This window comes from Ochotona curzoniae, unplaced genomic scaffold (assembly GCF_017591425.1).
Source record: "Ochotona curzoniae isolate NIBS_2020 unplaced genomic scaffold, NIBS_Ocur_1.0 contig_584, whole genome shotgun sequence".
Lineage (NCBI taxonomy): Eukaryota > Metazoa > Chordata > Mammalia > Lagomorpha > Ochotonidae > Ochotona > Ochotona curzoniae.
The window spans coordinates 398,695-411,372 of record NW_024466480.1 but is presented as its reverse complement, the minus strand read 5'-3'; the positions used below and the strand labels follow the sequence as shown (position 1 = coordinate 411,372).

General features: G+C 47.9%; 1 protein-coding gene across 1 annotated transcript; it reads right to left on the bottom strand.

Moving 5' to 3' along the window:
* Positions 1-306: 306 nt before the first annotated feature.
* On the bottom strand, positions 307-12,026 carry LOC121162886 (olfactory receptor 7G1-like). Its single transcript, XM_040990122.1, has 3 exons — positions 12,016-12,026; positions 2,502-3,402; positions 307-342 (listed from the first exon to the last, which is right to left on the bottom strand). The coding sequence occupies exons 1-3, from the start codon at positions 12,024-12,026 to the stop codon at positions 307-309; spliced, it is 948 nt and encodes a 315-aa protein (XP_040846056.1).
* Positions 12,027-12,678: the final 652 nt, after the last annotated feature.

The window sequence follows — 12,678 nt, the reverse complement described above, 5'->3', positions numbered from 1 at the left end:
GAGCTGCTGGGATTAGAACCAGCACCCATATGGGATCCCGGCGCATTCAAAGCAAGGACTTTAGCCACTAGGCCACGCTGCTGGGCCCCCTGGCTTTGGTTTGGACCAACCCTAGTTCTTGTGGCCATTTGGGACTGAACCAAAAGATGATAGATTCATACTAATCCCTCCCTTTCTCTCTCTATTCTTTCCTCCCTCCGCCCCCTCCTTCTCTCTCCTCTTTCTCCCTTCCTCTTCTCTCCCCCCCCCCCAACCTTGCCCTAAATATTTAATATATAGACATAGGGAAAATAATACACATATTAGCTAAGATGGTGTCAAAATGGAACTACTTCGAAGGACCTCATCTTAAAGATTGCTGAATGTTTGCCAAACTCTAACTTTTGAGCTTTATATGTTATGGGATTGTACTTCCCATTTAAGTTTTGAAAGTAACTTTTTCAATTCTCTCCCAGTCGCCATCATTCCCATCTTTCCGTCATATTAGGGGACAATGAGATGAAATCACATTTCTTCCTTAAAAAAAAAAAAAACTTATTTCATTTAGAGAGAGATCTCTTCAAATACCCACGGTCCAGGTCGAAGCTAGGAGCTAGGAACTCCTTCCGGGTCTCCCATGTGAACGGCAAGGGTTCAGGTTCATGAGCCAACCTTTGCTACATTCCAAGAAGTTGGGTCAGAATGCAAGGCCCAAACACAAGCCCCTGAAAATGACATAACACTGGCAACATCTCTCTCTCTCTTTTTTTTTTTTTTAAGATTTATTTATTTTTGTTGCAAAGGCAGATATAGAGAGAGGAGGAGGAGAGACAGAGAGGAAGATCCTCCATCCGATGGTTCATTCCCCAAGTGACTGCTTCGGCCAGGGCTGCGCTGATCCGAAGCCAGGAGCCTCCTCCGGGACTCCTACATGGATGCAGGGTCCCAAGGCTTTGGGCCGTCCTCCACTGCTTTCCCAGGCCACAGGCAGGGAGCTGGATGGGAAGTGGAGCAGCCGGGATTAGAACCGGCGACCACATGGCATCCTGGCATTTGCAAGGAGAGGACTTTAACCACTACGCCATCATGCTGGGTCCTCGGTCTTCCATCTGCTGGTTCACTCCCCGCATGGCCACAGTGGCCCAGGTTGTACCGGGCTGCAGCCAGAAGCGTCGACTCCATCTGAATCACCCAGAGGGATGGCAGGTGCAGAAACCCCAAACCATGGCCTTCTCATGCAGCTTTGGCAAGTGGAGCAGCTGGGACCCAAACCAACACTCATACTGGATGCTGGTGTCGAGACAGGCAGCAGCTTAATCTGTAAAGCCACAGGGCCAGGCTCCGCTCACTTAATTTTTTTTTAAAAGATTTATTTATTTGTTGGAAAGTTAGATATACAGAGAGGAGGAGAGACAGAGAGGAAGATCTTGCATCCGATGATTCATTCCCCAAGTGAGCTGCAACAGTTGATGCTATGCCGAGCTGAAGCCAGGAACCAGGAGCTTCTTCCGGGTCTCCCCATGCGGGTGCAGGGTCCCAAGGCTTTGGGCCGTCCTCCACTGCTTTCCCAGGCCACAGGCAGGGAGCTGGAAGGGAAGCGGGGCTGCGGGGATAAGAACCCGGCGCCCATATGGGATCCCAGGTGCAAGGTGAGGACCTTAACCACTTGCGCCACTGCGCCGGGCCCTCAAATCAATTTTTTTTTTTTAAAAAAAAACATATTTATTTCTTTTTATTACAAAGTCAGATCTACAGAGAGGAGGAGAGACAGAGAGGAAGATCCTCCGACCTCTGATTCACTCCCCAAGTGAGCGCAACGGCCGGTACTGCGCTGATCTGATCAGGAGCCAGGAACTTCCTCCAGGTCTCCCATGCGGGTGCAGTGTCCTAAGACCTTGGGCCATCCTCCACTGCTTTCCCAGGCCACAGGCAGGGAGCTGGATGGGAAGTGGAGCTGCCGGGATTAGAACCAGCGACATATGGGATCCCAGAGTGTTCAGGGCAAGAGCATTAGCCACTAAGCCACCGTGCCAGGCACATAAATAAATAAACTTTTAAAAACTTCTTGTTTGTTATAAAGGCAGATTAACAATGAGAGCAGAGACAGAAAGCTCTTCCGTTCACTGTTTTACTCTCCAAATGGCCACAATGGGCTTAGCCGAGTTGATCTGAAGATTGGTGCCAGAAGCTTCCTCCATGTCTCCCACAGAGGTGCAGGGTCCCAAGGCTTTGGGCTATCACCTACCGCTTTCCCAGGCCATAGCAGAGAGCTGGATGGGAAGCTGGAGCATTTGGGACATGAACCAGAACTTTCATGGGATGCTGGCATTTAAAGCTGAAGGACTAGCTTGTGGTGGCCCCATCAGAGAAGTAACCATTTTGAAAGCGAATTTACCTAGCATCATGCCCGCTAGTCATTTCGGAAGAATCCCGTGATGAAGAGTCAGACATTTGGGCTTCCTGCTCTTTTTTCCATCATTTTAAGTCCTCCCGAAGAGGCAAGCGCAATGCCGCTGACACACGAGGCTCCTCAAGGCCCCCTTCATTTCCCTGTTCCTCAGGCTGTAGATGAAGGGGTTCATCATCTGGGGGACCACAATGTACATCATGGAGGCCACAACACTTCCCATGGAAGATTCACCCACGGCCGAGCTCATGTAGACCCCGAACGCTGTCCCATAGAACAAGGACACCACTGACAGATGGGCCCCGCAGGTGGAAAAGGCTTTGTGCCTCCCCCTGGCTGACGGCATCCTCAGGACCGAGGAGACGATCCTGCCGTAAGAGAAGATGATGCCAGTAAGAGGGATGCCAGCAAACAGGCTGGTCACGAAATAGATCAGGAGTTGGTTGAGGAAGGTGTCGGAGCAGGCGAGCCGGATGACGGGCACCAGCTCGCAGAAGAAGTGACGGATCTCCAGGCGCGTGCAGAAGGCCAGGCGCAGCACCATCAGGCAGTGCAGGAGGGCGTTGAGGAGGCTGACGCACAGCGAGAGCAGGACCAGCAGGATGCACAGGCGTGGGTTCATCAGCAGTGTGTATCTCAGCGGCTGGCAGATGGCCACGTAGCGGTCATAGGCCATCGCGGCCAGCAGACAGCTTTCAAAGCCACCCAGGATCAACACGTAGCAGATTTGGGTGAGGCAGCCGGCGTAGGTGATGCTGTGGTCCCCAGTCCAGAGGTTGGTCAACATCTTGGGGACGGTGGTGGTGCTGATCCACATGTCTGTAAAAGACAGGCTGCCGAGGAAGAAGTACATGGGGGTGTGGAGGTGGGCATCGCAGTACACGGCCAGGATGATGAGCAGGTTCCCCAGCACGGTGACCAGGTAGACGCACAGGAACAGGCCGAAGAGGAGGGGCCGCAGGGCCGGGTCATCCGTGAGGCCGAGCAGCAGGAACTGGGAAACAGCTGTCTGGTTTCTAGCTTCCGGGCTATGGATGCGTCTGAGAGAAAGAGATGGAAACGAACGTAATTCAATTCACCCCTAAGAACAGCGGTGGCCAGGGCATCTGGAAACTGATTCTCCTGCAAACACAGGGTCCCCACGCCTGACCTGCTGGGTCCTGCTGTGTCGTGAGAAGCTGACATGTATGTGTGAACGAGGCCACCAAGTGAACGTGACTTAAGATGGAAGTCGCGTACCTCTATTTAGATCTAGTGCTGTTGTCCTGGCTGCTCCAGTTGGAAGCCAGCTCCCTGCTGATTGGCTGGAAAAACAGCAGAGGATACCCCAAAGCTTTAGACCCCCGTACCCATGTGGGAGACCTGAAAGGAGCTCTTGGCTTTGGAACTGCTCAACCCTGGTCGTTGTAATCATTTATTTTTAGTTATTATTATTATTTTAAATTTATCTATTTATTGGAAAGTCAGATCTACAGAGAGGAGGAGAGACAGAGAGGAAGATCTTCCGGCAGATGATTCACTCCCCAAGTGAGCGCAACGGCCGATGCTATGCCGGTCCGGAGCCAGGAACTGCCGGGATTAGAACTGGCGCCCATATGGGATCCCGGCGCGTTCAAGGTCAGGACTTTTAGCCACTAGGCCAGGCTGCTGGGCCCCTTGTGACCATTTAGAGAGTGAACTTAAAGGAGGCAAATTTCTCTCTCTCTCTCTCTCCCTCTCTCTATAACTCTGCCCTTCAAGCAAAAACAAATCTTAAAGTTATTGAATATTTCAAAGTGTCTGGTAGAGAGGGGATTTTTTTTAATGTCCCCACCCCAAAGACAGGACAAATATTTAAGGTAATAAACATGCTGGTTACACATTGTACCCGGGTATTAAAATAATCAAATACCCCATAACATTGATACAAGCATATGTGTGATTTAGTGCAATTTTATCTTTGAAAGCATCAGATTTGTTTTTTAATTTGAAAGGCACAGTGAGAGAGATTAAGATACTAAAGGAAGAGCCAGCGTTCTGACGTGGTGGGTTGAACCACCGCCTACGGTGCCAGCATCCCATGTGGGCGGTGGTTCGAGCCCCAGCTGCTGCACCTCTTTTTTTGTTTTGGAAAGGCGGATATACAGAGAGGAGAGACAGAGAGGAAGATCTTCCGTCCGATGATTCACTCCCTAAGTGAGCACAACGGCCGATACTATGCCGATCCGAAGCCAGGAGCCTCTTCCGGGTCTCCCACGTGGGTGCAGGGTCCCAAAGCTTTGGGCCGTCCTCCACTGCTTTCCCGGGCCACAGGCAGGGAGCTGGATGGGAAGTGGAGCAGCCGGGATTAGAACCGGCGCCCATATGGGATCCCGGGCGTGCAAGGTGAGGACTTTAACCACTGTGCTATCGCGCTGGGCCCAGCTGCTCCACTTCTAACCCAGCGCCGTGATGGAGTGCCTGGGAAGGCAGCAGAGGGTGGGCCAAGGGTTTGTACCCTTGCACCACTGCGGGAGACCCAGATGGAACTCCAGTTTCTGGCTTCGGCCTGGCCTGTCCATGGCTGTTGTGGACATTTGGGGGAGGGGGAGGGATGGAGGAATCTCTGTCTCTCTCCCTTCCCTCTGTAACACTGAGATTTTTTCCATGAATGAGTAAATGCATCTTTCCAAGAAGGCTAGAGACAGCAGTGCAGTGTCACAGCAGGTCAAGCCACCATGTGTGACACCAGCATCCCAAACCAGCACTGATTTAACTCCTAACACCTTTGCTTCCACTTTAGCTCCCCACGGAGGAAGTTGGGAAAACACCGAACGATGCCCCCAGGTTCTTGGACCCCTGCAACCCATGTGAGGGGTTATTTATATATATTTGAATATATAAAAAATATGTAAATATATAAAAATATATTTTGAATACATTTATGTATTTAATTCACATATTATATATTTCAATATATATTTATATATATTTATAAGTATATATGCTATACATTTATATATCTATATACAATATATAATATTGTATAATATATAATATATATAATTATATATAACATAGTATAATATATTATATAATATCTTATTATTATATTATATATTATAATATATTATTATATATCATATAATATATTATATATATAATTTATATATATAATATATAATACATATTATCTATAATATATAATATATAAATATATAAATATTATATTATCTATAATATATATTAATATATAATTATATATCATATATACAATTATATAATAATATTATAATATATTTTAATAATATATAATTATATATTAATATATATTAATATGTTATTATAATATATATTATAATAATATATAAATATATAATATATAATATATTATACATATAATAATATATAATATATAATAATTATATATAATTATATATTATGTGTAATATATAATTATAATATATCTAATATATATAATAATATTATATTTCAAAGACAGTAACAGGAGAAGGTGGAGGAAGAGGAAAGAGACATTTTCTATCCCCTGGTTCACTCCCCAAATGTCTGCAACAGCCAAGGCTGGGACAGGATGGAGCCAGGAACCTGGAACTCCCAGTCTGTCCTTCTCCGTGGGTGTTAGACCCCTTGGCGTGTAACACTGAGTCATCTCCCACTGCCTTCCCACACATGTTAGCTGGGCGCTGAGTCCGAAATGGGGCAGCAGGGACTTGAACTGGTAACACACGTTCCCTGGCCCCTGAGTCCTCATATCTGTTTTGCAGTGAAAGCTATCCTTGCATCCTACAGGACTGTGGCAATAGGGAGAAGAGAATAAATAAAAAGCCTAGAGCTGTGCTGACCATTTTGTTTAATTCCGATACATTTGTGTATTTTTTGAAAGATTCATTTTTATTGAAAAGTCACATACATAGCGAGGAGGAGAGACAAAGTTCCTCCATCCGCTGATTCACTCTCCAAGTGGCCACAACGGCCGGAGCTGAGCTCCGATCTGAAGCCAGAAGCCAGGAGCTTCTTCTGGGTCTCCCATGTGGATGCAGGGTCCCAAAGCTTTGGGCTGTCCTCAATTGCCTTCCCAGGCCACAATCAGGAAGCTGGAAGGGAAGTGGAGCAGCCGGGATTAGAACCGGTGTTCATGTGGGGTGCTGGCACTTGGCGGTAGAGGATTAACCACTTGAGCCATTGCACCAGCCCCAAATTCTCATGCCAGAGAGAAGAGAAATAGATGGAAAGGCGGAGATCTTCAAATGGCCAGTACACTCCCCGAGGCTAGGAGTCAGAACTCAGTCTGTGTCTCCCGTGTGGATGATGGAGAATCAGAGATTTGAGCCATTATCCACTGCCTCCCAGGTACGTACTACAAGGAACCTGGAATTGGGCGCAGGGCCATATCCCGATTCCCCGCACTCTGATGGGGGACCCAGGGATCCCACAGGTGTCTTAGCCACCGTCCCCAACGCCCACATGACATTTGATAGGTTGTCTTTTCCACCCATGGACAATAGCACCTGCCATGGGTAATAGCACATGATGGAGTCGGGGACGATATTGGGGGTGTCTCTCAATTACTGTCAAGTTCAGGGAAGTTTCCACGCTGAAACCACCCCTCCCCCTTTGGGAATCTTGGTTACAATACACAAGAAAGGCAGAAAATTAAGCGTGGTGCCAACAACGATTTAACATGGATGTACAATGGACGATATGCCCACGAAAAGTGGACTGAATGCTACAATGAACTGAACACGTAAGTCAACAGAAAGATCAAGAACCTACAAGATAAAATATGTCTGAGGACAGAGAACCCACAGCATTAGAAAAATGCATTATGGGCCAGCGTTGTGGCAGAGTGGGAAAAGCCACTGCCTGCAACCCTAGCATACATGGGCACCGCTGTTGAGTCCTGGCTGCTGTACTTCCAATAGGATTCCCTACAAATACGGCTAGGAAAGTAGCAAAAGGCGGCTCTCTGCCACCCACATGGGAGACCTGGGTGGAGCTTCAGTCTCCTGCCTGTGACCTGGGCCAGACCTGGTTATTGCAACTGTTTGAGTAAACCAGTAGATAAAAGACCTCTGATTCTCCTTTGCTTTCTAGCACTCAGCCTTTTAAAGAACTCTGTAAAAAAAAAAAATAGAATATATGTGCCAGCCTGGTGGCATAGCACGCTAAGTTCCTGCCCACAAGACCAGCATCCTATATACGGGAGCTGGTTTCAGTCCTGGCTGTTCTACTTGCAATCCAGCTTCCTATTAGTGGCCTGTAAAAGCAGCAAAAAAAAAAAAAAATGGCCCATGTCCTTGGGCTCCTGTACCCATGGGGGTAACCCAGAAGCCCCAGGTTTCAGATCAACTCAGCTCTAGCTGTTGCAGCCATTTGAGAAGAGAGTCAGTGGATGGAAGAGGTCTCTGTGTGTAACTCTGCCTTTCAAATAAAATACAAGTGAAATCCAAACATTCAGAAAAAAAAAAAGATGAGAACCCCCTCTTCCTCTCCACCCACCTATGCCTCAGTCACTCCCAGCCTCCAGGGCTGTGAGCAGAGAGATGATTTTTGGGGGGCAGAGTCACCTTGGTGGTGCTGTGCCCTGGCAGCTCTAGGGAACCCCTACACTAGTCAGAATTCTCTCTCTCCCCATCGCCACCAGCAGCACCACCATCACCACCGGACTTCAGAGAAGGGCTGGGGTATTTCACAGCAGCCGTGGTGTTTGAGAGCTGGGGATTTACACTCAGGAGGCGGTTGAACGAGGAGAAGAGGGAGGAAGCAAGCCGAGGCCAGCAGAGTCTGATCTGATGGCCGAGTGTGGGCTAAACTTACGCGACACCTGTTGAGGTTCCTATACGTAGCTCCTCCTGCCTCACAGTTCCCTGGAGCCAAACCCTAGCGAAACACCGAGCCTTAGGTTCAAAGCAAAACTGGGAGACACGGGCACCTGATTGATGGCAGGACACCTGACGTTTTCCGCCTTACCTGGGCGTGGAAGATCTGTCTTCAGGAAGGATGGACACACCCGGCGGGGCTCCAGGCTCCTGGTGCGGAGGGTTCATCTCTGCGGAGGAGGGCTCAGGTAAGCAGCATCCTGACCGGGCAGGAGCTGTTGGGTGAGGTGGCCACGGGCCAACTCCGACAGCCTCTATATCCCCACTGCTCCTCATTAGAGCGGCGACTTCAGCGCTGTTTGCATCCCCAAGGGGACAGATCCTTAAAGAGCAAAGCTCCAGACAAGAGCAGTTCTGGAAAACGGATTCCCTGACCCAGGAGACTTCAGTGGCCACTGGCTCTCCCTGCTCACCTGCCCGCCGCGTTACTGTCACGCATGCGTTCTATCTCTTTCTCTGCATGAATTGCAGTGTTGCATTCAGTTACTGTCGTTAGGAGGGCATCAATATCTAATTCATGGTGTCAGGATGCCTGGTTCCAATTTGAGCGTGAAAATCAAATGTTAGGGGCCAGTAGTGTGGTATAGTAGTGGGTCAAGCTGCTGATTGTGAAGCTGGCATCCCATATGGGTGCTGGTTTGTGTCCTGGCTGCTCCACTTGTTATCCAGCTCCCTGCTGATGTACCTGGGAGAGCAGTGGAGGATGGCCCAAATCCTTGGACACTTGTACCCGCATGGGAGACCCCGAACAAATTCCTGGATCCTGGCTCCTCTTGGGCCAGTCCTGGCTCCTGCAGCCACCTGGAGAATGAACCAGTGGATAGAAGAGTTTTTCTTTGTTTCTGTAACTCTGACTTTTCAAATTTATAAAATTTTTCAAATGTGAAAATGTATCTATTTGGATGTAAGATATAGCTAAAGCATATTTAAAATGTTTCTCATTAAGAATCAAGCCCAGTGTGGTAGCGTAGCAGCTGAAGTCTTCGCCTTGTAAGTGCTGGGATCCCATATGGACGCCGGTTCTAATCCCGGCTGCTCTACTTCCCATCCAGCTCACTGCTTGTGGCCTGGGACAGCAATCAAGTATGGCCCAAGGCCTTGGGACCCTGCACCTGCATGGGAGACCTGGAAGAGGCTCCTGGCTCCTGGCTTTGGATTGGCGCAGCTCCAGCCGTGGCGGCTACTTGGGGAGTGAATCAGCAGATGGAAGATCTTCCTCTCTATCTCTCCTCCTCTCTGTAGATCTGCCTTCCCAATAAAAAAAAAAATCAGTGTTTCCTGTACCTCATTTATTTTGTGATCTATATATATATATTTTTTAAAGATTTATTTTTATTATTTTTTTCATTGGAAAGGCAGATATACAGAGAGGAGAGACAGAGAGGAAGATCTTCCATCTGATGATTTACTCCCCAAGTGAGCGCAACGGCTGATGCTATGCCAATCCGAAGCCAGGAGCCTCTTCCGGGTCTCCCACACAGGTGCAGGGTTCCAAAGCTTTGGGCCGTCCTCCACTGCTTTCCCGGGCCACAGGCAGGGAGCTGGAAGGGAAGCGGGGCTGCCGGGATTAGAACCGGTGCCCATATGGGATCCCGGGCGTGCAAGGCGAGGACTTAACCACTTGCGCCACCGCGCCGGGCCCTGTGATCTATATTTTACTAAACAGATTCTAATGTATAACCTGTGACCATTTAAAAAATATTTCTATTTTTTTTTTGAAAGGCATAGAAAAATATAGAACTTCCATCTGCTGATTTAGTCCCCAAATATCACAGCAATCTGGAAAATGGGAAAAACCCTGTGGATGGATTCCGAGCTGTTATCACTAAATATATTTTCTATAAACTTTTGGATGCATTCTTTATTTATTTATTTATTTATTTAAAGATTTATTTTATTTTTATTGGAAAGGCGGATATACAGAGAGGAGAGACAGAGAGGAAGATCTTCCGTCCGATGATTCACTCCCTAAGTGAGCGCAATGGCCAATGCTATGCCGATCTGGAAGCCAGGAGCCTCTTCCGGGTCTCCCACGCGGGTGCAGGGTCCCAAAGCTTTGGGCCGTCCTCCACTGCTTTCCCAGGCCACAGGCAGGGAGCTGGAAGGGAAGCGGGGCTGCCGGGATTAGAACCGGCGCCCATATGGGATCCCGGGCGTGCAAGGGGAGGACCTTAACCACTGCGCCACTGCGCCGGGCCCAGATGCATTCTTTTGAAAAGATGTATTTATTTATTGGTTTTGAAGTCAGAGTTCTAGGGAGAGAGAGAGAGAGAGAGAGAGAGATTGTTCACGCGCTGCTTCCCTCCTCCTCAACCGTAACAGTCAGTGCTGGACCAGGCTGAAGCTGGGATGCAGGAACTCCTTCCAGATCTTCCTCAAGATGCCCAAGTGCTTAGGGCATCTTCTTTCCAGGTGCATTCCAGGAAGCTGGAGCGAAATGAAGCCACCGGGACTCGAAGCAGCGTGTGTAGGAGACGCTGGCCTTGTGGGTGGTGGTGGTGGTGGTGGTGGTGGCTTGAGCTGCCACACAGCAGTTGCCCGGATTCTTGAATCACTCATCAACATCCGGGTATTGTGTCCTTGTCCCCACCATCTGTCTCCAGAACACCTTCATTTTCCCAAAAGCGACACTGCTCCCCCCGAGACAGCACTCCTGCTCCCACTGGCACCCCAGCCCCATTCTACTTTCTGTCTCAAGGGATCTGATCACCCCAGGGTCTTGGTACATAAGTGGAATCGTATGATCCAGGCGTGTGGACATCCAAATAGTTCAAAACACTTGTGGATTGAAACATGCTAGGTGTGAGAGCCATGCTGTGATGACTCCGGCCAGTCTTACAGGTAAGTAAGTATTCCCATATATTCAGGGAGAATTATGGTCCCTAAACAAAACGATTTCAGAATATGTCAGGGAAAACGACTTTTTCTTGCTTTTGTGGGGACTTGAGCCAGCCTCCCATTGCTGTGCCAGACGCACGTGCAAGGCACTTGAGAAGATCTTTCTCTATCCTTGAAATAAAAATGGAAATCAATCCATATGTTTAAAAACGAATTTAATAAGACGAGTTAAGGGAGAGATAGGGTCGCCGGCACACCCATTACTGCATTCCTTTGATTCATTCTAGAACCTTCTACCCAAGGCAGAAACTCAGAAAAAGGAAAAATACTGCAGAGATGAGTTTCCTCAAGGCTCCCGTCACCTCCCTGCTCTTCGGACTCAGTAAGAAGAAGGGGGCCCCTCGCATGCACAGCCACCACGCACCGTACTGAGGCCGCCGTAGTCTTCCTAGGAGTGCCAGAGTGCCACAGCGAGGCAGACCCCAGGCTGTGTCCCCAAAACAGGGCAACAGAAGACACAACCCTGAGACTTACTTTCCACTGCCCCAATCCTGCCTCACCCTGTTGTAACAGCCGGGGCTGGGCCAGGCCAAAGAAGTCAAGAACTGAGAACTCATTCTGGCTCTTCCACAGGAGTGGCAGAGACACACATGCTTGCACTATGACCTGCTGCCTCTTAGGATGCCCACTGGCAGGAAGCTAAAATCTGCATCCAGGTATGGGATACAAGTATCCCAAGCGTGGTCTTAGCCACTGGCCCAAATGCTCGCTATTTAAAAAAAATTTGGTTTGCATTTTGGATGCTCCTTTTATATCGCTGAACTCAATGCTTTGAGATGTGTTTATTTATTTATTTATTTATTTTTATTAATTACATTGCATTATGTGACACAGTGTTATGGGCACTGGGATTCCCCCTACCCTTCCCCAAACTCTCCCCCCATGGTGGATTTCTCCACCTTGTTGCATTACCACAGTTCAAATTCAGCTGAGGTTCTTTCATTGGAAGTATTTACCAAGCATAAAGTCCAGCGTCTTATTATCCTAGTGGGTTCAACGATTTCTTGGTGAGACCATTTCTGGTCTGAAGGTAAAGCCGGCAAAGCTTCACCCCAATCAATTAAAAGCCCCGACATAACATCATCAACAATTTACAACCTTATGGCATTAATTGACGTGGTATTGATTAACAATATGTTAATAGGAAAATGCAGGTTCTTAACTACATCCTGTGACTTCTTCATAGGCATTTCAATTTTGGTTTATATTTAACCAGGTTCTATACACCTCAAAATGGCTACAGATTACTATTCAGCTGTCTCGTGTCTATTTTCATTTTTTAATCTGAAAAAAAAATTGGTACTATTACGTACAACCATGACCACGCCATCTACACAGTTGTCTTACAAACGTTTCAAGATTTATGATTTTTTTTTGCTCGAAATGCAATTTACAGAGAAAAGGAGAAACCAAGAGATTTTTCATCTGCTGGTTTTCATCCCCAAACTGTGCGTTTTTCATCCCCCAACTGCTACGATAGCTGGAGCTGAGCTGATGTGAGGTTGGAAGCCAGCAGTTTCCATATTGAGCACAGGG